Genomic DNA, 26,964 nt, shown 5'->3' on the forward strand with positions numbered 1-26,964 from the left:
ACCGGTGTCAAGGTAATTGAGGTATTATGTACATGTAGGTAGAGTTATTAAAGTGACTATGCATAGATAATAACAGAGAGTAGCAGCAGCGTAGAAGGGGGGGGCAATGCAAATAGTCTGGGTAGCCATTTGATTAGCTGTTTAGGAGTCTTATGGCTTCGGGGTAGAAGCTGTTTAGAAGCCTCTTGGACCTAGACTTGGTGCTCCGGTACCGCTTGCCGTGTGGTAGCAGAGAGAACAGTCTACGACTAGGATGGCTGGAGTCTGACAATTTTTAGGGCCTTCCTCTGACACCGCCTGGTATAGAGGTCCTGGATGGCAGGAAGATTGGCCCCGGTGATGTACTGGGCCGTACACACTACCATTTGTAGTGCCTTGCGGTCGGAGGCCGAGCAGTTGCCATACCAGGCAGTGATGCAACCCGTCAGGATGCTCTCGATGGTGCAGCTGTAAAACCTTTTGAGGATCTGAGGACCCATGCCAAATCTTTTCAGTCTCCTGGGGGGGGAATAGGTTTTGTCGTGCCCTCTTCACAATTGCCTTGGTGTGCTTGGACCATGTTAGTGTGATGGTGATGTGGACGCCAAGAACTTGATCTCTCAACCTGCTCCACTACAGCCCCGTTGACGAGAATGGGGGTGTGCTCGGTCCTCCTTTTCCTGTAGTCCACAATCATCTCCTTTGTCTTGGTCATGTTGAGGGAGAGGTTGTTGTCCTTGTACCAGACGGTCAGGTCTCTGACCTCCCTATAGGCTGTCTCATCGTTGTCGGGGATCAGGCCTACCACTGTTGTGTCATCAGCAAACTTAATAATGGTGTTGGAGTCGTGCCTGGCCGTGCAGTCATGAGTGAACAGGGAGTACAGGAGGGGACTGAGCACGCACCCCTGAGGGGCCCCCATGTTGAGGATCAGCGTGGCAGATGTGTTGTTACCTACCCTTACCACCTGGGGGCAGCCCGTCATGAAGTCCAGGATCCAGTTGCAGAGGGAGGTGTTGAGTCCCAGGGTCCATAGCTTAGTGATGAGCTTTGAGGGCACTATGGTGTTGAACGCTGAGCTGTAGTCAATGAATAGCATTCTCACATAAGTGTTCCTTTTGTCCAGGTGTGAAAGGGCAGTGTAGAGTGCAATAGAGATTGCATCATCTGTGGATCTGTTGGTGCGGTATGCAAATTGAAGTGGGTGTAGGGTTTCTGGGATAAACGTGTTGATGTGAGCCATGACCAGCCTTTCAAAGCACTTCATGGCTACAGACGTGAGTGCTATGGGTCGGTAGTCATTTAGGCAGGTTACCTTAGTGTTCTTGGGCACAGGGACTATGGTGGTCTGCTTGAAACATGTTGGTATTACAGACTCAGACAGGGAGAGGGTGAAAATGTCAGTGAAGACACTTGCCAGTTGGTCAGCGCATGCTCGGAGTACACGTCCTGGTAATCTGTCTGGCCCTGCGGTCTTGTGAATGTTGACCTGTTTAAAGGTCTCACTCACATTGGCTGCGGAGAGCGTGATCACACAGTCGTCTGGAACAGCTGATGCTGTCATGCATGGTTCAGTGTTATTTGCCTCAAAGCGAGCATAGAACTTATTTAGCTCGTCTGGTAGGCTCGTGTCACTGGGCAGCTCTCGGCTGTGCTTTCCTTTGTAGTCTGTAATAGTTTGCAAGCCCTGCCACATCCAAGGAGCGTCAGAGCCGGTGTTGTACCATTCAATCTTAGTTCTGTATTAACGCTTTGCCTGTTTGATGGTTCGTCGGAGGGCATAGCGGGATTTCTTATAAGCTTCCGGGTTAGAGTCCCACTCCTTGAAAGTGGCAGCTCTACCCTTAAACTCAGTGCAAATGTTGCCTGTAATCCATGGCTTCTGGTTGGGATACGTACGAACGGTCCCTGTGGGGATGACGTCATTGATGCACTTATTGATGAAGCCAATGACTGATGTGGTATACTCCGCAATGCCATCGCAAGAATCCCGGAACATATTCCAGTCTGTGCTAGCAAAACAGTTCTGTAGTTTAGCATCTGCTTCATCTGACCACTTTTTTTATGACTGAGTCACTGGTGCTTCCTGCTTTAGTTTTTGCTTGTAAGGAGGAATCAGGAGGAGGCGAGTTTCTGTACCAAGGACCGAAGACAGCCTTTTAACAAAGTGACTTTTTAACACGTTTTGCATGTCTTAAATGTTTTACCTTTGTTAAATCATTTGTACACATTTTAAATGGCTGTTACAGAATTTGTAATTTTTTTACAACAAAAAGTACTTTTATTCATGGTTGTTTCTATTGTTTTTAACATCATGTACTTTTTAACAAATGTAAATGTAATATTAAAATACTGTGTTTATGCTTTATTTATATGTGTATAAAATGATGTGCAAAAATATATGAGCTGTTTTAAAGGAAATGCAACAATAAAACTTTTCCAAAAGAAAAAAAACATGCAGTCCACAGAGCTACTATCTGCTAGTACTCATTGCTAGTTAGTCATGTTAGCACACCCTGATAGGCTAGTCATGTTAGCACACCCTGATAGGCTAGTCATGTTAGCACACCCTGCTAGGTTAGTCATGTTAGCACACCCCGCTAGGTTAGTCATGTTAGCACACCCCGCTAGGTTAGTCATGTTAGCACGCCCCGCTAGGTTAGTCATGTTAGCACATCCCGCTAGGCTAGTCATGTTAGCACACCCTGCTAGGTTAGTCATGTTAGCACGCCCCGCTAGGTTAGTCATGTTAGCACGCCCCGCTAGGTTAGTCATGTTAGCACGCCCCGCTAGGTTAGTCATGTTAGCACGCCCCGCTAGGTTAGTCATGTTAGCACACCCCGCTAGGTTAGTCATGTTAGCACGCCCCGCTAGGTTAGTCATGTTAGCACACCCCGCTAGTGTAACAGTGTAGGTTCCGTCCCTCTCTTCGCCCCAACCCGGGCTCGAACCAGGGACCCTTGCACGCATCAACAACTGACACCCACCGAAGCATCGTTACCCATCGCGCCACAAGAGCCACGGCCCTTGCAACGCAAGGGGCAACCCTACTTCAAGTCTCAGAGCGAGTGACGTCACCGATTGAAACGCTATTAGCGCGCACCACCGCTAACTAACTAGCCATTTCACATCGGTTACACTCACCCCCCCTTTGACCTCCTCCTTTTCCGCAGCAACCAACGATCCGGGTCAACAGCATCAATGTAAGTTCCGTCCCTCTCTTCGCCCCAACCTGGGCTCGAACCAGGGACCCTTGCACACATCAACAACTGACACCCACCGAAGCATCGTTACCCATCGCGCCACAAGAGCCACGGCCCTTGCAACGCAAGGGGCAACCCTACTTCAAGTCTCAGAGCGAGTGACGTCACCGATTGAAACGCTATTAGCGCGCACCACCGCTAACTAACTAGCCATTTCACATCGGTTACACTAGGTTAGTCATGTTAGCACGCCCCGCTAGGTTAGTCATGTTAGCACGCCCCGCTAGGCTAGTCATGTTAGCACACCCCGCTAGGTTAGTCATGTTAGCACGCCCCGCTAGGTTAGTCATGTTAGCACACCCCGCTAGGTTAGTCATGTTAGCACGCCCCGCTAGGTTAGTCATGTTAGCACACCCCGCTAGGTTAGTCATGTTAGCACGCCCTGCTAGGTTAGTCATGTTAGCACACCCTGCTAATTAGTCATGTTAGCACACCCTGCTAGGTTAGTCATGTTAGCTCACCCTGCTAATTAGGCATGTCAGCACACCCTGCTAGGTTAGTCATGTTAGCACACCCTGCTAATTTGTCATGTTAGCACACCCTGCTAGGTTAGTAATGTTAGCACACCCCGCTAATTAGTCATGTTAGCACACCCCGCTAGGTTAGTCATGTTAGCACACCCTGCTAGGTTAGTCATGTTAGCTCACCCTGCTAATTAGGCATGTCAGCACACCCCGCTAGGTTAGTCATGTTAGAACACCCCTGCTAGGTTAGTCATGTTAGCACACCCCGCTAATTAGTCATGTTAGCACACCCCGCTAGGTTAGTCATGTTAGCACACCCTGCTAGGTTAGTCATGTTAGCTCACCCTGCTAATTAGGCATGTCAGCACACCCTGCTAGGTTAGTCATGTTAGAACACCCTGCTAATTAGTCATGTTAGCACACCCCGCTAGGTTAGTCATGTTAGCACACCCCACTAATTAGTCATGTTAGCACACCCCGCTAATTAGTCATGTTAGCACACCCCGCTAGGTTAGTCATGTTAGCACACCATGCTAGGTTAGTCATGTTAGCACACCCTGCTAGGTTAGTCATGCTAGCACACCCTGCTAGGTTAGTCATGCTAGCACACCCTGCTAGGTTAGTCATGTTAGCACACCCCGCTAGGTTAGTCATGTTAGCACACCCCGCTAGGTTAGTCATGTTAGCACACCCCGCTAGGTTAGTCATGTTAGCACGCCCCGCTAGGTTAGTCATGTTAGCACGCCCCGCTAGGTTAGTCATGTTAGCACGCCCTGCTAGGTTAGTCATGTTAGCACACCCTGCTAATTAGTCATGTTAGCACACCCTGCTAGGTTAGTCATGTTAGCTCACCCTGCTAATTAGGCATGTCAGCACACCCTGCTAGGTTAGTCATGTTAGCACACCCTGCTAATTTGTCATGTTAGCACACCCTGCTAGGTTAGTCATGTTAGCACACCCCGCTAATTAGTCATGTTAGCACACCCCGCTAGGTTAGTCATGTTAGCACACCCCGCTAGGTTAGTCATGTTAGCTCACCCTGCTAATTAGGCATGTCAGCACACCCTGCTAGGTTAGTCATGTTAGAACACCCTGCTAATTAGTCATGTTAGCACACCCCGCTAGGTTAGTCATGTTAGCACACCCCACCAATTAGTCATGTTAGCACACCCCGCTAATTAGTCATGTTAGCACACCCCGCTAGGTTAGTCATGTTAGCACACCATGCTAGGTTAGTCATGTTAGCACACCCTGCTAGGTTAGTCATGTTAGCACACCCTGCTAGGTTAGTCATGCTAGCACACCCTGCTAGGTTAGTCATGTTAGCACACCCCGCTAGGTTAGTCATGTTAGCACACCCTGCTAGGTTAGTCATGTTAGCACACCCTGTTAGTAGTCATGTTAGCACACCCCGCTAGGTTAGTCATGTTAGCACACCCTGCTAGTAGTCATGTTAGCACACCCTGCTAGTAGTCATGTTAGCACACCCTGCTATTTAGTCATGTTAGCACACCTTGCTAGCTAGTCATGTTAACACACCCTTCTAATTAGTCATGTTAGCACACCATGCTAGCTAGTCATGTTAGCACACCTTGCTAGCTAGTCATGTTAGCACACCTTGCTAGCTAGTCATGTTAGCACACCTTGCTAGCTAGTCATGTTAGCACACCTTGCTAGCTAGTCATGTTAGCACACCTTGCTAGCTAGTCATGTTAACACACCCTTCTAATTAGTCATGTTAGCACACCATGCTAGCTAGTCATGTTAGCACACCTTGCTAGCTAGTCATGTTAGCACACCTTGCTAGCTAGTCATGTTAGCACACCTTGCTAGCTAGTCATGTTAGCACACCTTGCTAGCTAGTCATGTTAGCACACCTTGCTAGCTAGTCATGTTAGCACACCTTGCTAGCTAGTCATGTTAACACACCCTTCTAATTCGTCATGTTAGCACACCTTGCTAGCTAGTCATGTTAGCACACCTTGCTAGCTAGTCATGTTAATACACCTTGCTAGCTAGTCAGTAACATCAATCATAGATAGACAAGGTAAAAATCTGTTGTTCTGCCCCTGAACAAGGCAGTTAACCCACTGTTCCTAGGCCGTCATTGAAAATAAGAATTAGTTATTAACTGACTTGCCTAATTAAATAAAGCTAAAAACTAAAATAAATTAAAATGGAGCAAAACATTTGAATTTTCGAATCAGGGTAAGCCTACACAAAACACAGCGTTAATATATTAAGTGTTTCTAGAATCCCCTATGGGGAAAATGAATGGTGGAAAAACGATTGGAACCATTTCCTTGTTTGACCGCTAGGTTTTATGGTTATTATGACTCACACTGTGGTACTCTAGAGAGGCTTGCTTGGTGTTAGCACATGCGCAGATCAAATACACAGTTGGAACGCCATTTAGGGGGGTTTTACATGTCCTAATAATTCGAAAGATTGATCAAGTGTTTTAATCGGCGTATGTTTACTTCCGATTTTTGACCTTACACGGATTAAGATACACAGAGTAAGGTGTTTACATGACTATTACATAATCACTTTAATATCGAATTATTACTGTGCATGTAAAGGTACTCACTAGTGGTCCTTGCACAGGATATTTATCTGTGGAATAAAGTGAAATAGGCCTGTAACGGGAGCAACAGACATTGAGAATTGCCTAATCCAAATAAATAAAGTATTTTTTTTTTTTTAAGTCTATTGATCCAGCATACATATATTTTGCCCAGATAACATTACATCATGGATTATGTCTGAGCATCTGCACGTCAGGCCTGGCTGTCTGATTGCTTCACTGCAGATAAAAACACTGCAATGTTGCAGACGGTTATATTCATATAAGCAGGGAAGGAGACCAATGCATCCTTATTGGGATGTCCTAACCATTTTTGACAGGACATAACACCGGTTCGTGAAGTGGGAGATAACTGGGGTCTATCCTTACGTTTCCTATGCGGAATGTAAACATTACTCTCTCCTAGCGAAATACAAAACAAGGAGGGGCTCAAGGCAGACTGGGGGAAAAGACAGACAGCGAAACCCAACGCAATCCCTGGAAAAACTGTGACCCAGCCAGCTAAGCACGCAAACAGGAACAGAAAAAATCTATGCAAACTGTCTAGACAACGTGATAAATATCGTTACCTGATTGTTAATTAGCAAGCATTTGATTTAATGATACTTCTTGTAATCCTTCACATCTCGTTCATATTTTCGGTGCGGCATTGTCGTCAGCTGTTCCTATGTGGAACATTCCGTGGAATTCACCACTATTGTAAAGAAAGGTACATACATTATAGCTTGTATTACACAAAACACCTGAAACCAACACCCTAAGCGGGATTTATGACCAGACGCCGCCAAATTGTAATCATAATATAGTCCAGTTGATTGTACATGGCTGGTAGAGCACCCTGACACTTGTTTTGGGGGTTCGCAGTAAACGTTTTACCCCCATTTGGGCACATATGAGAGAGCGCCCTCCATCCTGTCTGCTTTACCGTAATGACGGTATGACTGGGACAGACTAATATCTCCAATGTCATGTGTCGGCTGTCAAGATCACTTGTCTATAAGTAGGTCATTGGCCTCATATCGAAGGGATTTTGACTTTATATGCTCCTTTGTTTTAGTTTGTATCAATGCAATTTCACTATCAGGTTACACGATGGTTATTAGTATCCTTCCAAGAATGTTGTAGAATACCCCCTATAGTATTACGCTACACTACACCCAACGGAGATGGTTGGGACTAGGAACCACACTTAGCCTTGTCTGAGACGAGACCTGAAGATTTTAGTCTGGTTTCCCAAGGGAATGTCTAGGTTTTTGCTCATTTGGGGGCAAACAGTCAGGTGGCTCACAAAGGAGATCCAGGTTTCGTCATCGGTTTGCGACACAGTGTGTGCTTTTGACTTCTGCCTCCCTCTAGTGGAAAAGCAGCTATTCACTTTGTCTTTCATCTGCTCATCTCAATAAGGACTTGTGTGAGATGACGTGAAATATTATTCGTAAAAGTCCTTTTTATATATATATATTATTTGTAACTTTTTTTTATTGAACATGTATTTATCCAGGAAGTCCCGTTGAGGTCAGAAGATAAGAGGGCACATGATCATGAAAAGATAGGCCTGTTGATCTAAAGCCTTATATTCCATAGTTATAACTGTAGGTTATATATAGAATGAATAGGTTAGTCAAACAATTAGTTTTACAAACCAAATGATTGGTTACATTTAGATGTATGTGGTCTTTAAGTAAATACAAATACAGTATACCGATCATATTGTAGCCATGACGATATGGTTTATTCCCTGGAAATGTTTAAAGTCAGCTAAATAAGATGACTAGCAGCAGCAGTTAAGTAATGATAGTGACTGTCTATTTCAGTCCACGTGTAACATCACAAAGCTGACCTTTGGACTCTTATTGAACAAACTGATTCTGACTATAGATCTGCCATGTACAGCGGTAATAAAACAGCTTACTGTGGAATTGATACACCCTCAGTTGTTAATCTCTTCCCTACGCCCGTCTAAGATCCCACCCGGTGAGACACGTTCGTTATAACTCATCACTGATCGATCTCTCTCTCTCTCTCTCTCTCTCTCTCTCTCTCTCTCTCTCTCGCTCGCTCTAAAGGGCTTTATTTGTCACGGCTGTTCAAATGATCGGACCAAAATGCAGCGTCGGTTTCGTTCCACATATTTATTGGACAGTGAAACTTAATGCGATACAAAACAACAAACAACAACAAACAACAAACCGTGACGCAGGAGGAACAAACACACTCACAAAATATAATCACCCACAAAAAAACACAAGTGGGACAAACATCAACTTAAATATGACCTCCAATTAGAGACAACGACAACCTGCTGCCTCTAATTGGAGGTCATACCAAACAAAACCAACATAAAAATACAAAACTAGAAACTGAACATAGAAATACAAAACATAGACAAACACCCCCCATGTCACGCCCTGACCTACTCTACCATAGAAAATAACAACTTACTATGGTCAGGACGTGACATTATTGGCATGGGAAACATGTTTACATTGCCAAAGCAAGTGAAACGAACAATAAATAAAAGTGAAAAGACACAAAATTGAACAGTAGATATTGCACTCAAAAAAAGGTTTAAAAAAGATAGACTTTTCCAGTGTCATATTATCAGCTACGTACATTGTTTCAGCAATGTGCAAATAGTCGCAGTACAAATATACACAGAATTTATACGTTTCTACGTGGAATTTTCTATGCAATTTCAACGTATATACAGAGTTCTGATGATTATGTTGAAATTACACTGATGTAACAATCTGTTAGTCAGGTTAAGTCAATATATTTAAGTTAAAGTTTTACCCTAATTTCAATGTTTACAACATTGGTGGAAATTAGATGAAAACAATTCTGGTTGATGATAACTTTTTTTTAAATCTAATGTATTTTTCACGTTGGTTTCATGTCACAATACATTGACAAATTACATTGAAACAACATTGATTCAACCAGTGTGCTGGACAATCAGAAAACTCCAATAGATTGAATTGCTTCTTGACGCGTATGTTTAATTTGACTGGAATTTTTTTCGTTTTATTGCATAATTACCGCTTTGCTTTGCTAATCCAGCCCTTGATATCATTACTGAAAACATTCGCCACCTGACTACAGTATCTAGGGAGGGGAGAGGCGACCTATGTTAAACAAGTCATAAACCAAAGTCTAAGAGGACGAGATTAGAGGAGAATGACTTGATTCCTGCTATATAATATAATTAATCCAGGACATTCTACTTTACCGAAATGGTTTGACTCTGTGCCACGAAATGACTAAGCATATTCAAAGTTAAATTGGTTAACTTCTCAATGTAGTGTGTGTGTGTGTGTGTGTCCTTCAGAAGTTGGTCATTTATATATGGGGCTTGGGTTGACGATATTTTGGGGATTTTCATCCACACTGTGCACCCACTCCCCCTTCTGCAGTCCCAAATAGCACCCCTTTTCCATATAGTACACTACTTTTAACCAGGGCCCAGAATAAGGGGACTCCAGAGTGTTTCAGACTATGTTCCATACACACAGTAAACTGGGAAGAGACAGATAGATAACCTTCCCTGTAAACTGTTGATTAGCCTTGTTAAGAGGGTAACAAATCCCACCCTTCCCTGTAAATTGTTGATTGATTAGCCTTGTTAAGAGGGTAACAAATCCCCCCTTTCTGTAAAGTTGTTGATTGATTAGCCTTGTTAAGAGGGTAACAAATTCCCCCTTCCCTGTAAATTGTTGATTGATTAGCCTTGTTAAGAGGGTAACAAATCCCCCTTTCTGTTTAAACCTTCTCCCAAACTCAGAGACTGTCTAAAATGGCACCCTCTTCCCTATATAGGTCACTATAGCAACGGTTCCCAACCTTTTCTGTTCCTGGGACCCCCAAAAACTGATGGAGCACAAAGTACGTGAGGATGGCTGGGGTTGGTCCACAGGGGGGCCAGGCCCTTCGTCTGGAAGTTGGAGAATTTAGCATTTTTACAAAACCCCTGAAACAGCTTTTTTCCTGCAATCTACAGACATAGTCATTATGAATAATTCTAGGTCAAAAGTACAGTGCCTTCGGAAATTATTCAGACCCCTTGACTTTTTCCGCATTTTGTTACGTTACAGCCTTATTCTAAAAATGATTAAATTGTTTATTTTCCTCATCATTCTACACACAATACCCCATAATTACAAAGCAAAAAAAAAATGTTTTTTAGACATTTTTTGCAAAAAACTGAAATATCACATTTACATAAGTATTCAGACCCTTTACTCAGTACTTTGTTGAAGCACCTTCGGCAGCAATTACAACCTCGAGTCTTCTAGGGTATGACGCTACAAGCATGGCACATCTGTATTTGGGGAGTTTCTCCCTTTCTTCTCTGCAGATCCTCTCAAGCTCTGTAAGGTTGGATGGGGAGCATTGCTGCACAGTTATTTTCAGGTGTCTCCAGAGATGTTCTATTGGGTTCAAGTCCAGGCTCTGGCTGGGCCACTCAAGGACATTCAGAGACTTGTCCCGAAGCCACTCCTGCGTTGTCTTGGCTGTGTGCTTAGGGTCGTTGTCCTGTTGGAAGATGAACCTTCGCCCCAGTCTGAGGCCCTGAGCGCTCTGGAGCAGGTTTTCATCAAGAATCTCTCTGTACTTTGCTCCGTTCATCTTTCCCTCGATCCTGACCAGTCTCTCTTCTCTGCCGCTGAAAAACATCCCCATAGGATGATGCTGCCACCACCATGCTTCACCGTAAGGATGGTGCCATGCTTCCTCCAGACGTGACGCTTGGCATTCAGGCCAAAGAGTTCAATCTTGGTTTCATCAGACCAGATAATCTTGTTTCTCATGGTCTGCGAGTCTTTAGGTGCCTTTTGGCAAACTCCAAGCGGGCTGTCATGTGCCTTTTACTGTGGAGTGGCTTCCGTCTAGCCACTCAAATCAAATCAAAGGCCTTATTGGTGGAGTGCTGCAGAGATGGTTGTCCTTCTGGAAGGTTCTCCCATCTCCACAGAGGAACTCTAGAGCTCTGTCAGAGTGACCATCAGGTTCTTGGTCACCTCCCTGACCAAGACCCTTCTCCCCCGATTGCTCAGTTTGGCCGGTGGCCAGCTCTAGGAAGAGTCTTTGTGGTTCCAAACTTCTTCCATTTAAGAATGATGGAGGCCACTGTGTTCTTGGGGACCTTCAATGCTGCAGAAATGTTTTGGTACCCTTCCCCAGACCTTTGCCTCGACACAATCCTGTCTCGGAGCTCTACGGACAATTCCTTCGACCTCATGGCTTGGTTTTTGCTCTGACATGCACTGTCAACTGTGGGACCTTATATAGCCAGGTGTGTCACAGGTGGACTCCAATCAAGTTGTAGAAATGGATGATAAATGGACACAGGATGCACCAGAGCTCAATGTCGAGTCTCATAGAAAGGGGTCTGAATACTTACTTAAATAAGTAATTTCTGTTTTTTAATTTTAATAAAATTGCTAAAAAAAAATTAAAAAACTGTTTTTGCTTTGTCGTTATGGGGTATTGTGTGTAGATTGCTGACTATATATTTTGATTTAATCAATTTTAGAATAAGGCTGTGACATAACAAAGTGTGGAAACATAACAAAAAGGGGTCTGTATCCTCCTGAATGTTTTTTTAAGAATCAAAATATGCTTCTCTGCATCTCTGCTAAAATCTGGTTAAAATATTAAAAGGGATGTAAGTCTTATTCAGTACATTTAGTAATTACTTGCTTTTCTAAAGTCTCCCAACCTTACCAGCAGGCATACCAGCTAAGATAGTTAGACAAGCTAGCTATTCTAACTTGGTTGATGGCCTGAAATGGCTTCTTGGCAGCTAGTTATGAGGATGGGAGATTGGGAACCGATCTGGGCTAGCTAAAACCAACTTCGTAAAATTGCTAAGGGGCTAGTAGTGTTTACATTTTTTTCTAATAATTTTATATATTTTACAACATATCACATGCCCCTGTGCCCCCTGCGGGCATGACAGTGCTTGAGGACAATCATTTTTGGAGTCGCATATCTTCTTTAACCAAAAATATCTTGGCAGTTATATTTAGTCCATTTTAGCAGTGAATCAAATGCCTAATATAAACAATTCGCATTGTGAAAAGTTTATATTTGTGTGAAATTTCAAATTAAATGTTAAAATACAAATTCATAAACAACTAAATGGGGACCACCTGTAGAACACCTGCAGACTACAGGATGAAAACCACTGCATTATCGAGAATAAGTTGTCAGATGCAACCAGAGTCTAGGTGAGCAATAAGGCTCGAGGAGGTGTGGTATATGGCCAATATACCACGGCTAAGGGCTGTTCTTAGACACGACGCGTCGCAGAGTGCCTGGACACAGCCCTTAGCCGTGTTATATTGGCCATATACCACAAACCCAGAGAGCCCTTTTTACTATTTTAAACTGGTTACCAACGTAACAAGAACAGGTAAAAATAAACCCATGGTATACGGTCTGATATACCATGGCTGTCAGCCAATCAGCTTGCAGGGCTCGATCCCACCCAGTTTATAATGGTCTTTTCAGAATGTGAATATGGACTTGAAGGAATAATCAGTTACCTTCCTGATCTGATGATCTATCAAAAGTTAAAACCGATGTTTTAGCGTTAAGAGTTTTGATGCAGTGTTAAGATGGACCTCCTGATTAGAGGTCTTCATTCTGAAATAGACCTGATGTGCACCCGAGACCAGTTCCGTATAACTAGACCCGTTAGACCTGGTTGTATACAGACCCGGTCCGGTCCGATCCAAGGGAAGCAGCAGAAAAGTCATTTGTGAAGCTACGTTATTAAATGGAGCAGACGGGGGGAGGAGCCTCTCTAGCAGGCGGGGGAGGAGCCATTCTAGCAGGGGGGAGGGGCCACTCTAGCAGGCGGGGGAGGAGCCTCTCTAGCAGACGGGGGGAGGAGCCGCTCTAGCAGGCGGGGGAGGAGCCTCTCTAGCAGGCGGGGGAGGAGCCACTCTAGCAGGCGGGGGGAGGAGCCACTCTAGCAGGTGGGGGGAGGAGCCATTCTAGCAGGGGGGGAGGGGCCACTCTAGCAGGCGGGGGGAGGAGCCACTCTAGCAGGCGGGGGGAGGAGCCACTCTAGCAGGCGGGGAGGAGCCACTCTAGCAGGCGGGGGAGGAGCCACTCTAGCAGGCGGGGGGAGGAGCCACTCTAGCATGCAGGGGGAGGAGCCACTCTAGCAGGCGGGGGGAGGAGCCACTCTAGCAGGCGGGGGAGGGGCCGCTCTAGCAGGCGGGGGGAGGGGCGGTACTGAGGAGGGAGGGAGAGACAAGAGGCAACAACCAACCAATCACAGACCCGTAAAAATCACATCAGATCCAACACAGACCTCTGACCTTATTTAGAATTCTGGTTCCGGACCTCGGGTCTCGGGTATCCGGGTATTCGGGTCTCGGGTATCCGGGTATTCGGGTATTCGGGTATCCGGGTATTCGGGTCTCGGGTATTCGGGTCTCGGGTATTCGGGTCTCGGGTATTCGGGTATTCGGGTATTTGGGTCTCGGGTATTCGGGTCTCGGGTATTCGGGTCTCGGGTATTCGGGTATTCGGGTCTCGGGTATTCGGGTATTCGGGTATTCGGGTCTTGGGTATTCGGGTATTCGGGTCTCGGGTATTCGGGTACAGGTGAATCCGTGAAGACCTCTACTCCTGATAACCATTTGATGGTTTTTAGGAAAACAAAGTACAGTTGTACGCTACTTAGATTACGTCCCAAATGTCACCCTAAGGAGTGCGGTAAATAGGGAATAGGGTGCAATTTAGGACATATCCTGAGTGAGAGAAAAAAAATTACAGACTAATTCTACAGTTGATGGTGCGAGTGTCGTCTACATTTTATAGATCAACTCTAAATCTGTCCATCTTTCAGACACCACTTCATCTGTAGTATTCCCTTTATTCTGAACTACAGTGACCTGGAAGACATATTTGTCATTGTCGCATTGTTGTTTACTGTTGCAGTGAGCACTAGAATACAGACTCGCTTTTGTTTGGAGGCAGATCTGGGGTAATGAAGCCAGTGGAACGCGGAGGACGATACTTCTTTGTGTGTCCGCTCCATCTCATGGTGACTGAGCAGAGCGGCCCGGTGGGGGGAGGGTCTTATTGGAACGAGCTCATCAGTACCCTACAGTAGGATGGGTCTCTCACTGGCCCAGAGACACAGAGGCTACATGCGTCCCAAATTGCACCCTATTCCCTATATAGTGCACTACTTTTTGACCAGGGCCCTATTCCCTATATAGTGCACTACTTTTTGACCAGGGCCCTATTCCCTATATAGTGCACTACTTTAGACCAGGGCCCTATTCCCTATATAGTGCACTACTTTTTGACCAGGACCCTATAGGGAATAGGGTGCCATTTGGGACAAAGAGCCACTGGTCACTGCCAATTACAGTGTCACACCGGAATTACGGTACAGTGGAATGTTTCTCCTGACCAAAGCCCTGTTCGCATCACGGTCATGTGATGTTCAGCCGGTTGAGGTGATCGTGCCATGGAAGGACCCACTGGGTACAGACTTCAGTTCAACAGTCTAGTTTTGATCTACATTTCGTTGCCTTGTCAACTAATGTGAATTCAACCTAAAATCAACGTAGAAATTCATCATGTCATTGAATTTAGGTTCAAAGTTGGGTATATATAAAAAACATAATAATTCAATTCCAAATTAGTTTTCCACATTGATTGAACGTCATCATATTTTGACGGGGTTGTTCATTCAAACAATTTTTGCCCAGGGAGGAGGCTCCTCGCTCGGGAGGGAGGGAGGGAGGGAGGGAGGGAGGGAGGGAGGGAGGGAGGGAGGAACGAGGGAGGGAGGGGAGGGAGGAGGCTCCTCGCTGGACAACAGAGAGGTTCAGTAGAGTTCTGCTCAGAGGGAGGGAGGGAGGGAGGGAGGGAGGGAGGAATGGGGCTCCTCGCTGGACAACAGAGGGTTTTAGTAGAGTTCTGCTCGGAGGGAGGGAGGGAGGGAGGGAGGAGGGGCTCCTCGCTGGACAACAGAGGGGTTCAGTAGAGTTCTGCTCAGAGGGAGGGAGGGAGGGAGGGAGGGAGGGAGGGGAGGGAGGGAGGGAGGGAGGGAGGGGGCTCCTCGCTGGACAACAGAGAGGTTCAGTAGAGTTCTGCTCAGAGGGGAGGGAGGGAGGGAGGGAGGGAGGGAGGAAGGGGCTCGGCAACAGAGAGGAGAGGAGGGAGGGAGGGAGGGAGGGAGGAGGGGCTCCTCGCTGGACAACAGAGAGGTTCAGTAGAGTTCTGCTCAGAGGGAGGGAGGGAGGGAGGGAGGGAGGGAGTGAGAGGGTTAGTAGAGTGGGAGGGAGGGAGGGAGGGAGGGGGGGCTCCTCGCTGGACAACAGAGGGTTTTAGTAGAGTTCTGCTCAGAGGGAGGGAGGGAGGGAGGGAGGAATGGGGCTCCTCGCTGGACAACAGAGAGGTTCAGTAGAGTTCTGCTCAGAGGGAGGGAGGGAGGGAGGGAGGAGGCTCCTCGCTGGACAACAGAGAGGTTCAGTAGAGTTCTGCTCAGAGGGAGGGAGGGAGGGAGGGAGGGAGGGAGGGAGGGAGGGAGGGAGGGAGGGAGGAGGCTCCTCGCTGGACAACAGAGAGGTTCAGTAGAGTTCTGCTCAGAGGGGAGGGAGGGAGGGAGGGAGGGAGGGAGGGAGGGAGGGAGGGAGGGAGGGAGGAGGGGGATCCTCGCTGGACAACAGAGGGGTTCAGTAGGTTCTACTCCGCTGGTATGTGATGTATCATCGCTCGGACACCGGTGAGTGACCCGTGACACAACATGTCACACTATCGTCTAGTACATGTAGCGAGGATGTAGAGATCAAGGAAGGAGAGGGGATGGACGCTCTTTCCCTGTTTAGAAAGAGAGACGGAGAGAAAGAGAGACGGAGAGAAAGAGAGACGGAGAGAAAGAGAGACTGAGAGAAAGAGAGACGGAGAGAAAGAGAGACGGAGAGAAAGACTGTAATTCTTCTTTATGCCTGCAGTAGTGTTGTCTGAACTTGTCGCTGTTTTTTTTCTCACTAGGATAATAATTAAAATATTCAAAACTCTTTTGAGAGAAACAATGTTTTGTTTGTAGTTCATCTGATGCTGAGGGTATGGTCTTCTGGTTACTGTAGCCTGGTTACTGTAGTCTGGTTACTGTAGCCTGGTTACTGTAGTCTGGTTACTGTAGTCTGGTTACTGTAGCCTGGTTACTGTAGCCTGGTTACTGTAGTCTGGTTACTGTAGTCTGGTTACTGTAGCCTGGTTACTGTAGTCTGGTTACTGTAGCCTGGTTACTGTAGCCTGGTTACTGTAGCCTGGTTACTGTAGCTCCTGGTTACTGTAGCTCCTGGTTACTGTAGTCTGGTTACTGTAGTCTGGTTACTGTAGCCTGGTTACTGTAGCCTGGTTACTGTAGTCTGGTTACTGTAGCCTGGTTACTGTAGTCTGGTTACTGTAGCCTGGTTACTGTAGCCTGGTTACTGTAGTCTGGTTACTGTAGCCTGGTTACTGTAGCCTGGTTACTGTAGCCTGGTTACTGTACCTCCTGGTTACTGTAGCCTGGTTACTGTAGCCTGGTTACTGTAGTCTGGTTACTGTAGCCTGGTTCCTGTAGCCTGGTTACTGTAGTCTGGTTACTGTAGCCTGGTTACTGTAGCCTGGTTACTGTAGTCTGGTTACTGTAGCCTGGTTACTGTAGTCTGGTTACTGTAGCTACTGGTTACTGTAGCCTGGTTACTGTAGCCTGGTTACTGTACCTCCTGGTTACTGTAGCCTGGTTACTGTAGCCTGGTTACTGTAGTCTGGTTACTGTAGCCTGGTTACTGTAGCCTGGTTACTGTAGCCTGGTTACTGTAGCTCCTGGTTACTGTAGCTCCTGGTTACTGTAGCTCCTGGTTACTGTAGCCTGGTTACTGTAGCCCCTGGTTACTGTAGCCCCTGGTTACTGTAGCTCCTGGTTACTGTAGCCTGGTTACTGTAGCTCCTGGTTACTGTAGCTCCGGGTTACTGTAGCTCCTGGTTACTGTAGCTCCTGGTTACTGTAGTCTGGTTACTGTAGCCTGGTTACTGTAGCCTGGTTACTGTAGCTCCTGGTTACTGTAGCCTGGTTACTGTAGCCTGGTTACTGTAGCCTGGTTACTGTAGCCTGGTTACTGTAGCTCCTGGTTACTGTAGCCTGGTTACTGTAGCCTGGTTACTGTAGCCTGGTTACTGTAGCTCCTGGTTACTGTAGTCTGGTTACTGTAGCTCCTGGTTACTGTAGTCTGGTTACTGTAGCTCCTGGTTACTGTAGCTCCTGGTTACTGTAGTCTGGTTACTGTAGCTCCTGGTTACTGTAGCTCCTGGTTACTGTAGTCTGGTTACTGTAGCCTGGTTACTGTAGTCTGGTTACTGTAGCCTGGTTACTGAATGCACCAATTTGTAAGTCGCTCTGGATAAGAGCGTCTGCTAAATGACTTAAATGTAAATGTAAATGTTACTGTAGCCTGGTTACTGTAGCCTGGTTACTGTAGCTCCTGGTTACTGTAGTCTGGTTACTGTAGTCTGGTTACTGTAGCCTGGTTACTGTAGCCTGGTTACTGTAGCTCCTGGTTACTGTAGCCTGGTTACTGTAGCTCCTGGTTACTGTAGCCTGGTTACTGTAGTCTGGTTACTGTAGTCTGGTTACTGTAGCCTGGTTACTGTAGCTCCTGGTTACTGTAGCCTGGTTACTGTAGCTCCTGGTTACTGTAGCCTGGTTACTGTAGCCTGGTTACTGTAGTCTGGTTACTGTAGCCTGGTTACTGTAGCCTGGTTACTGTAGCTCCTGGTTACTGTAGCCTGGTTACTGTAGTCTGGTTACTGTAGTCTGGTTACTGTAGCCTGGTTACTGTAGCCTGGTTACTGTAGCTCCTGGTTACTGTAGCCTGGTTACTGTAGCTCCTGGTTACTGTAGCCTGGTTACTGTAGCCTGGTTACTGTAGTCTGGTTACTGTAGCCTGGTTACTGTAGCCTGGTTACTGTAGCCTGGTTACTGTAGTCTGGTTACTGTAGCCTGGTTACTGTTGCCTGGTTACACACACACACCACACACACCACACACACCACACACCACACACACCACACCATACACACACACACCACACACACCACACACACCACACACACACACACACACGCACACACACACACACACACACACACCACACATACACACATACACACACACACCACACACACCACACGTACACACACACCACACACACCACACACACACACACACCACACATACACACACACACCACACACACCACACGTACACACACACCACACACACCACACGTACACACACACCACACACACCACATATACCACACACACCACATATACCACACATACACACACACCACACACACACCACACACACCACACACACTACACATACACACACACCACACACACACACACCACACACACCACGCACACACACACCACACACACCACACGTACACACACACCACACACACCACACACCACACACACACACACCACACACACCACACGCACACACACACACACACACACACCACACACACACCACACACACCACACACCACACACCACACACCACACACTGTAAGGAGGCTGCTGCATCGGTCCATCCAGGCCATGTTGTTCACTGTGTTTCTCAATGTGTGTTAATCATTAACATTTACAGCCTAAAAGAGAGGAGATAATCACGAGAGAGAGAGAGAGGGAGCAGTAGTCACAGCAGCAGGCTAAGGTCTCACCTAGACTACGGTTCAGTCCTCTCCACATCCCTCTGGAACAACCACCTGTTATCTGTCTCTCTCTCTCTCTCTCTCTCTCTCCCTGTCTGTCTATACCCAACTAAGGAACGTGGGCCGGTAAGTTTGAGCTTTGAACACTTGTTTGTGTTCATTAGAATATATGTATATATATTTTTTCTTCACTTGGATGTGTTGATGTGATTTGTGAGTAATGTGAATATGGTCATTAAGGTTTTAGTGGGAGAGTAATACTCTGGTCATCGACATCTGGTTGATTGTGGGATTGTTCTGTGATACAGTAGATAAACATAGTAGTTCTAATTGAGCGTCATCGTTGATAAACTCCTCTTGGAGAATAACAAATTAATCAATTTAACTGGGCAAGTCAGTTCAGAACAAATTCTTATTTTCAATGACGGCCTATCGAGGGAACAGTGGGTTAACTGCCTTGTTCAGGGGGCAGAACGACAGATTTATACCTTGTCAGCTCAGGGATCTGTTCCAGCAACCTTTCGATTACTGGCCCAACGCTCTAACCACTAGGCTACCTGCCGCCCCTACACTCTAACCACTAGGCTACCTGCCGCCCCTACACTCTAACCACTAGGCTACCTGCCGCCCCTCCACTCTAACCACTAGGCTACCTGCCGCCCCTACACTCTAACCACTAGGCTACCTGCCTCCCCTACACTCTAACCACTAGGCTACCTGCCGCCCCTACACTCTAACCACTAGGCTACCTGCCGCCCCTACACTCTAACCACTAGGCTACCTGCCGCCCCTACACTCTAACCACTAGGCTACCTGCCGCCCCTACACTCTAACCACTAGGCTACCTGCCGCCCCTACACTCTAACCACTAGGCTACCTGCCGCCCCTACACTCTAACCACTAGGCTACCTGCCGCCCCTACACTCTAACCACTAGGCTACCTGCCGCCCCTACACTCTAACCACTAGGCTACCTGCCGCCCCTACACTCTAACCACTAGGCTACCTGCCGCCCCTACACTCTAACCACTAGGCTACCTGCCGCCCCTACACTCTAACCACTAGGCTACCTGCCGCCCCTACACTCTAACCACTAGGCTACCTGCCGCCCCTACACTCTAACCACTAGGCTACCTGCCGCCCCTACACTCTAACCACTAGGCTACCTGCCGCCCCTACACTCTAACCACTAGGCTACCTGCCGCCTCTACACTCTAACCACTAGGCTACCTGCCGCCCCCTCCACTCTAACCACTAGGCTACCTGCCGCCCCTCCACTCTAACCACTAGTCTACCTGCCGCCCCATCGGCTGATATGTTTAACACACAAGCATATACAGAAATACTGTTTACAAATAGACTAATAATTTGGACAGTTTTTAACATGTAAATTACCCTTTTGTATTTATACTGTAAGCATGTAAAGTTATTAATTTAGAACAAGCAATGAAGCATGTACGCAAAGCGTTGTTTTCACATCTGAATTTATGACATGATACAGAACATGGGTATTTTACATCTCTGTGGTTAAACATTGACTCCTGCTCCTATAATGACAGCCTTAATTTAATGCCTGGCAATCCAAAGTCTCAGATATGATGTATTTCCAGTCTTATCTGGTTTCTCTCGGGTTTTATATGTGTTGGAGGGAATAGCAGTTATATCGGACTAGTTCCTTATAGTAAATAAGTCAAAACAAACTTGATTAAGAACCGTTTTGGTTGTTATTTCACCTATTTCTCTTTTTATGTTATTAACTTGTCTCCTCCAAAAATAATTCAATACTGTCTTATTAATAGAATGTAACTTTAAAATAACTTTTAGTTTAGTTTAATATTGAGTATAGGTCGTTATCAATACAACTTTTAGTTTAATATTGAGTATAGGTCGTTATCAATACAACTTTTAGTTTAATATTGAGTATAGGTCGTTATCAATACAACTTTTAGTTTAATATTGAGTATAGGTCGTTATCAATACAACTTTTAGTTTAATATTGAGTATAGGTCGTTATCAATACAACTTTTAGTTTAATATTGAGTATAGGTCGTTATCAATACAACTTTTAGTTTAATATTGAGTATAGGTCGTTATCAATACAACTTTTAGTTTAATATATAATGGCATTCAGAAAGTATTCATACCCATTGACTTATTCCACATGTTGTTGTGTTACAGCCCGAATTCCTCACACATCTACATACAATACCTCATATTGACAAAGTGAAAACCTGTATTTAGATTTTTGTTGTTGAAACTTATAGAAAATTAAATATCTTATTTAAATAAGTATTCATACACCTGAGTCAATAGTTTACAGAAGCACTTTGGCTGAGATTACAGCTTTGAGTCTGCGTTTACAGCTTTGAGTCAAACAAAATTCAGTTTTGACATTATGGTGTATTGTGTGTAGATCAGTGACACCAAATCAAAATGTAATCAATTATTAAATTCAGGCTTTAACACAACAAAATGTGGAAAATGTAAAAGGGTGTGAATAAGGTTGTTATGGTGACGGAATTACCGCCACACCGGCGGTCACGAGTCATGACGGCAGTCAAATTCTATGTGGCTGTTAAGTCACGGTAACTATGCTTCTCCAAGCTCTGATGCTGCTGATGGTCATTAGTAACCTACCAAACTAGCTAACTTCCTGGTACTCTACTGTCCCTCTAATCACTCTGACATCAATACAAATGTAATCGAAAATCTAATCAAACACTTTATGACTTTATGAGAGCCCATGAGCTAATACTGCGCAACATTTCTAAAGGCTATGAAGTTGCATGATAAAACAGAGTTTTGATGGCCTCTACTAAAAAGAGGAGGATCCCATCAGCTTTCTATCTACGCAACAGCCAGTTGAATCCCGTGGCGCGATTTTCAAATACCTTAGAAATGCTATTACTTCAATTTCTCAAACATATGACTATTTTACAGCATTTTAAAGACAAGACTCTCGTTAATCTAACCACACTGTCCAATTTCAAAAAGGCTTTACAACGAAAGCAAAACATTAGATTATGTCAGCAGAGTACCCAGCCAGAAATAATCAGACACCCATTTTTCAAGCTAGCATATAATGTCACATAAACCCAGAAGACAGCTAAATGCAGCACTAACCTTTGATGATCTTCATCAGATGACACACCTAGGACATTATGTTATACAATACATGCATGTTTTGTTCAATCAAGTTCATATTTATATCAAAAACCAGCTTTTTACATTAGCATGTGACGTTCAGAACTAGCATACCCCCCGCAAAGTTCCGGGGAATTTACTAACAATTTACTAAATTACTCACGATAAACGTTCACAAAAAAACATAACAATTATTTTAAGAATTATAGATACAGAACTCCTTTGTGCAATCGAGGTGTCCGATTTTAAAATAGCTTTTCGGTGAAAGCACATTTTGCAATATTCTCAGTAGATAGCCCAGCCATCACGGCTAGCCATTTAGACACCCACCAAGTTTAGCCCTGACCAAAGTCAGATTTACTATTACAAAAGTTTGATTACCTTTGTTGTCTTCGTCAGAATGCACTCCCAGGACTGCTACTTCAATAACAAATGTTGGTTTGGTCCAAAATAATCCATCGTTATATCCAAATAGCGGCGTTTTGTTCGTGCGTTCCAGACACTATCCGAAATGGTAAATCAGGGTTAAGAGCATGGCGCAATTAGTGACAAAGAATTTATAAATATTCCATTACCGTACTTCGAAGCATGTCAACCGCTGTTTAAAATCCATTTTTATGCCATTTTTCTCATAAAAAAGCGATAATATTCCGACCGGGAATCTCCGTTTAGGTAAACAGAGGAAAGAAAACAAAGCTTTCGGTCGACGCGGGCACGAGCCTGAGTCTCACAGTACTGTAACCAGCCACTACCCAAACGCGCTACTTTTTTTCAGCCAGAGCCTGCAAAGCCACGATTCAGCTTTTTGCCGCCTTCTGAGAGCCTATGGCAGCCGTAGGAGGTGTCACGTAACAGCAGAGATCCTTTGTAATGGATAGAAATGGCAAAGAAGGCCAAGAAATGTTCAGACAGGGTACTTCCTGTACAGAATCTTCTCAGGTTTTGACCTGCCATTTGAGTTCTGTTATACTCACAGACACCATTCAAACAGTTTTAGAAACTTTGGAGTGTTTTCTATCCAAAGCCAATAATTATATGCATATTCTAGTTACTGGGCAGGAGTAGTAACCAGATTAAATCGGGTATGTTTTTTATCCAGCCATGTCAATACTGCCCCCTAGCCCTAACAGGCTAGGCCTACTATGTTTATTTCTCAACTTTCCTAATATTAAGCACATTGCTTCTCTTTACAACAGGAGTATAGCCTACCTGGCTGGCATGAACATGAACCACGGGGAAAAAATGTGTTCCCTTTGCTCTTTAAATGCATAGATTACTTATTTGTTTCTTCTTCACCTTGCGGTCACTTTTGAGAATGGCGTTTTCCCAATAATTGATTGCATTTTGGAACATTCGCACTTATAGCCTAATGCTGTGTGCACATTGCTGCGCTTATAATGTGAAGAAATAGCCTAATAGTTTATAAACATTTTAAGCTAAATGTTCTGATCTGTTGTGTCAGCCTCATTGTGTCACGTCCTGACCAGTAAAGGGGTTATTTGTTATTGTAGTTTGGTCAGGACGTGGCAGAGGGTTATTTGTGATTGTAGTTTGGTCAGGACGTGGCAGAGGGTATTTGTTTTATGTGGTTCGGGGTGGTGGTTTGCTTAGAAGGGTGTTTGATTTATTATTTTCGGGTTTATGTTCTATGTTTTTTGTATTTCTATGTTCTCTCTAGTTTAGTATTTCTATGTTAGGTATTGGGTGTTGGACTCTCAATTGGAGGCAGGTGTTTGTAGTTGCCTTTGATTGAGAGTCCTATATATAGGTATGTGTTTTGTTTGTGTTTTGTGGGAGAATGTTCTGTGTATAGCCTTGTGCCTTACCAGACTGTAAGTCGTCGTCGTGTCGTTTGTGTACGTGTTTATTTTGGTTTCCCTTCTTTTCTTTAATAAAGAAGATGAGTGCACATTTCCCCGCTGCGTCTTGGTCCGCTTTATCCGACGACAACCGTTACACATTGCTTATAAAAGGTTTTTTTGATGCTAGTGGTTGTTCTAATTTGGGATCTATCACATCCCACAACTGTCCCAGACTGTGTTTTGAATATTTATTTCTCGCACAGAATAGAATATGTCAACTTTTGTACTATGGGGGATAGTCAATTGCCATAGGCTAGTGCTTTTGCCGTTCGTTAGGCCAAGTCATCTTGTTGGCCGACGAAAAGTAAATATGGACAGTTCTTCCAATATCTTCAATATGCATCTCTTCAATATTGTGATGGTGTAGGCTATATTACATGGATTTATTCGACTTTTTAAAATGTAGATATTCCGCATCAGTGGCTTGCAGGTGTGTGGAAGCCAGGAGATGCTAAATGTGTTAATTAATGGCCAATTACTGTGAGACCAGCGGTAGCTCAGTTGTGGCTCAGTTGGTAGAGCATGGTGTTTGCAACGCCAGGGTTGTGGGTTCGATTCCCACGGGTGGGCCAGTACGAAAAAAAGAAATGCATGAAATGAAATGTATGTATTCACTACTGTAAGTTGCTCTGGATAAGAGTGTCTACTAAATGACAAAGATGTTATTTTCTTGACAATCACAGGCAGACAAAATGTCATGACCACCACAGCCCTAGGTGGGAATACTTTATGAAGACACTGTAGGACTACCTAGCAAAGTTAGCTAACATGATCCCCTTTTCAACATAGTTTAAAAAAAAATGACCTTTTTAATTATGATTGCTGCTCACAGACATAACAGGCAATATTTATTGATGGACCACGTCAAATTGGCTAGCTAGCTAATAACAGATCACGTCAATATTACTAGCTAACAAGCTAACGTTCAAGGGATTTGATTTGCTTGTCATCTATAGTGGTGATGACAGTAGTCCGACGGACATGTCGAGCTCTTTCCAAAAAAACTCATCTCTGATGAAGCAAGCTAAATGACACATGTTGTTTGCCTAGCTAGCTAGCTAGTTAGCTACATGCCAAATGGATAGGCTAACCGCACACATCTGAAAATACATGATCAATTGATGTTTACTGATCATGAAAAGCATACAGTTAGGCCTACTTGCTGTATAACTATGATGATAGAGCTAAATGTAGAATAATGGGAAAAGTGTAGTTCTGACTCTGCTCTTTAAGAGGGGATGATATTACAACCAAATAGATGACATTTATTTATCAAAAGGGCACGTAGCTGTAAATGATTTTAGTGAAGCTGGGGGTCTCCCTACGGTCTTTTAAGTTCTAAAATGTACTTCTATAGTGTTTTGAGTTCTACATTTTACATTTATGTAATTTAGCAGACGCTCTTATCCAGAGCAACTTACAGTAGTGAGTGCATACATTTTTCATACTGGTCCCCCATGGGAAGCGAACCCACAACCCTGGCATTGCAAGTGCCATGCTCTACCAAGCGAGCCACACGGGACCTCTAAAATGTACTTCTACGGTGTTTTGAGTTGTAAAATGTACTTCTACAGTGTTTTGAGTTCTAAAAAGTACTTCTACAGTGTTTTGAGTTCTAAAATGTACTTCTACAGTGTTCTGAGGTGTTTTGAGTTCTAAAATGTACTTCTACGCTGTTTTGAGTTCTAAAATGTACTTCTACGGTGTTTTGAGTTCTAAAATGTACTTCTACGGTGTTTTGAGTTCTAAAATGTACTTCTACAGTGTTTTGAGATCTAAAATGTACTTCTACGGCGCTAATAAGTCATTCTATGGTGTTTTGTGTTGTAATATATAATTCTACTGTGTTTTGTGTGTTGTCTGAGTTAGCAGGCCTGTGAAGGATGGAGGGTAGTCTGCTGTTGTTGTGTCTTGTGAGCCTCTTCGCTGGAGGTGAGTACCTAACTGGGTCTCTAAACTCTCTGTATCCCAAATGGCACCTTGTTCCCTAAGTAGAGCCCGCAGGGAATACGAGCTCTGGTCAAAAGTAGTGCACCATACAGGGGATAGGGTGTTGTTTGGGATGCATTCCAAGGCTCATGTTGCCACTGGCTATTTAACCGCATTAACTTCACGTCTAATAATGTCATGTCTATTCATAGTGACACTGTATGTTTAATGGCAATTTCACAGATAAAGTGAGAAAGTTTATACTCAATGTCAAATCTTATCAATATTATTGTAAAGTGGGACTCATTTTGCTTGGACTTAGCAGCTTATATGATTAAACTATCTCTGCTTTTATCTACAGCTCAAAGCCAAAACCAAATCCCGAGCATTACAACAAGTTATGCCCAAATAAAAGAAGACACTCCAATAAGTATGTATTTATTGTACTCAGTAATATGAATTTTTATTTTATTTTTATATAACAAAATAGTATATCAATTTATGCATGCTCTTTGCTATATGCTGGTTTTTGACTCACCTTTTGTCAACTCAACACCTTCTCCCTTCAGATGAATTTGCCTTTCAAATAGAAACATTCGACCCTGATCCTGTACCCGATCCACTGACATACATGATTACTGGGCCAAAAGCAATCTACTTTAATTGCGATGCAAACACAGGGAGCGTAACCATCCGGACCCCCTTGGAGAGAGATGATGATGTAAGTCCTCGTCTCCCATTTTAGTATTTCAGTGTTGTTTCAGCCATTTTAGTATTTCAGTATTGTTTCAGCCATTTTAGTATTTCAGTATTGTTTCAGCCATTTTAGTATTTCAGTGTTGTTTCAGCCATTTTAGTATTTCAGTATTGTTTCAGCCATTTTAGTATTTCAGTATTGTTTCAGCCATTTTAGTATTTGGAGTATTGTTTCAGCCATTTCAGTATTTGGAGTATTGTTTCAGCCATTTTAGTATTATTTCAGCCATTT

At 44.4% G+C, this 26,964-nt stretch overlaps 2 protein-coding genes across 4 annotated transcripts in view; one reads left to right on the forward strand and one right to left on the reverse strand.

Annotated features, from left to right (window-relative positions):
* The window catches only part of LOC106604111 (RING finger protein 44), a 56,688-nt gene extending 49,514 nt beyond the window's left edge, over window positions 1-7,174 (reverse strand). Inside the window, exon 1 of one of the 2 annotated variants that reach the window (XM_014198512.2) lies at window positions 6,863-7,174. The gene's annotated coding sequence lies outside the window, so the exon portion shown is untranslated. The remainder of the gene's footprint in view (window positions 1-6,862) is intronic. The other variant, XM_045717820.1, reaches the window with a different exon arrangement.
* An 11,725-nt stretch (window positions 7,175-18,899) lies between these two features.
* Window positions 18,900-26,964, forward strand: part of cdhr2 (cadherin related family member 2) — a 45,559-nt gene continuing 37,494 nt past the window's right edge. Inside the window, exons 1-4 of one of the 2 annotated variants that reach the window (XM_045717821.1) lie at window positions 18,900-19,168; window positions 25,917-25,979; window positions 26,338-26,406; window positions 26,546-26,697. In XM_045717821.1, coding sequence (XP_045573777.1) covers window positions 25,931-25,979; window positions 26,338-26,406; window positions 26,546-26,697 — 270 coding nt within the window. In that variant the 5' untranslated portion in view covers window positions 18,900-19,168; window positions 25,917-25,930. The remainder of the gene's footprint in view (window positions 19,169-25,916; window positions 25,980-26,337; window positions 26,407-26,545; window positions 26,698-26,964) is intronic. The other variant, XM_045717822.1, reaches the window with a different exon arrangement.

This window comes from Salmo salar, chromosome ssa05 (genome assembly GCF_905237065.1).
Source record: "Salmo salar chromosome ssa05, Ssal_v3.1, whole genome shotgun sequence".
In the NCBI taxonomy this organism is placed as follows: Eukaryota; Metazoa; Chordata; class Actinopteri; order Salmoniformes; family Salmonidae; genus Salmo; species Salmo salar.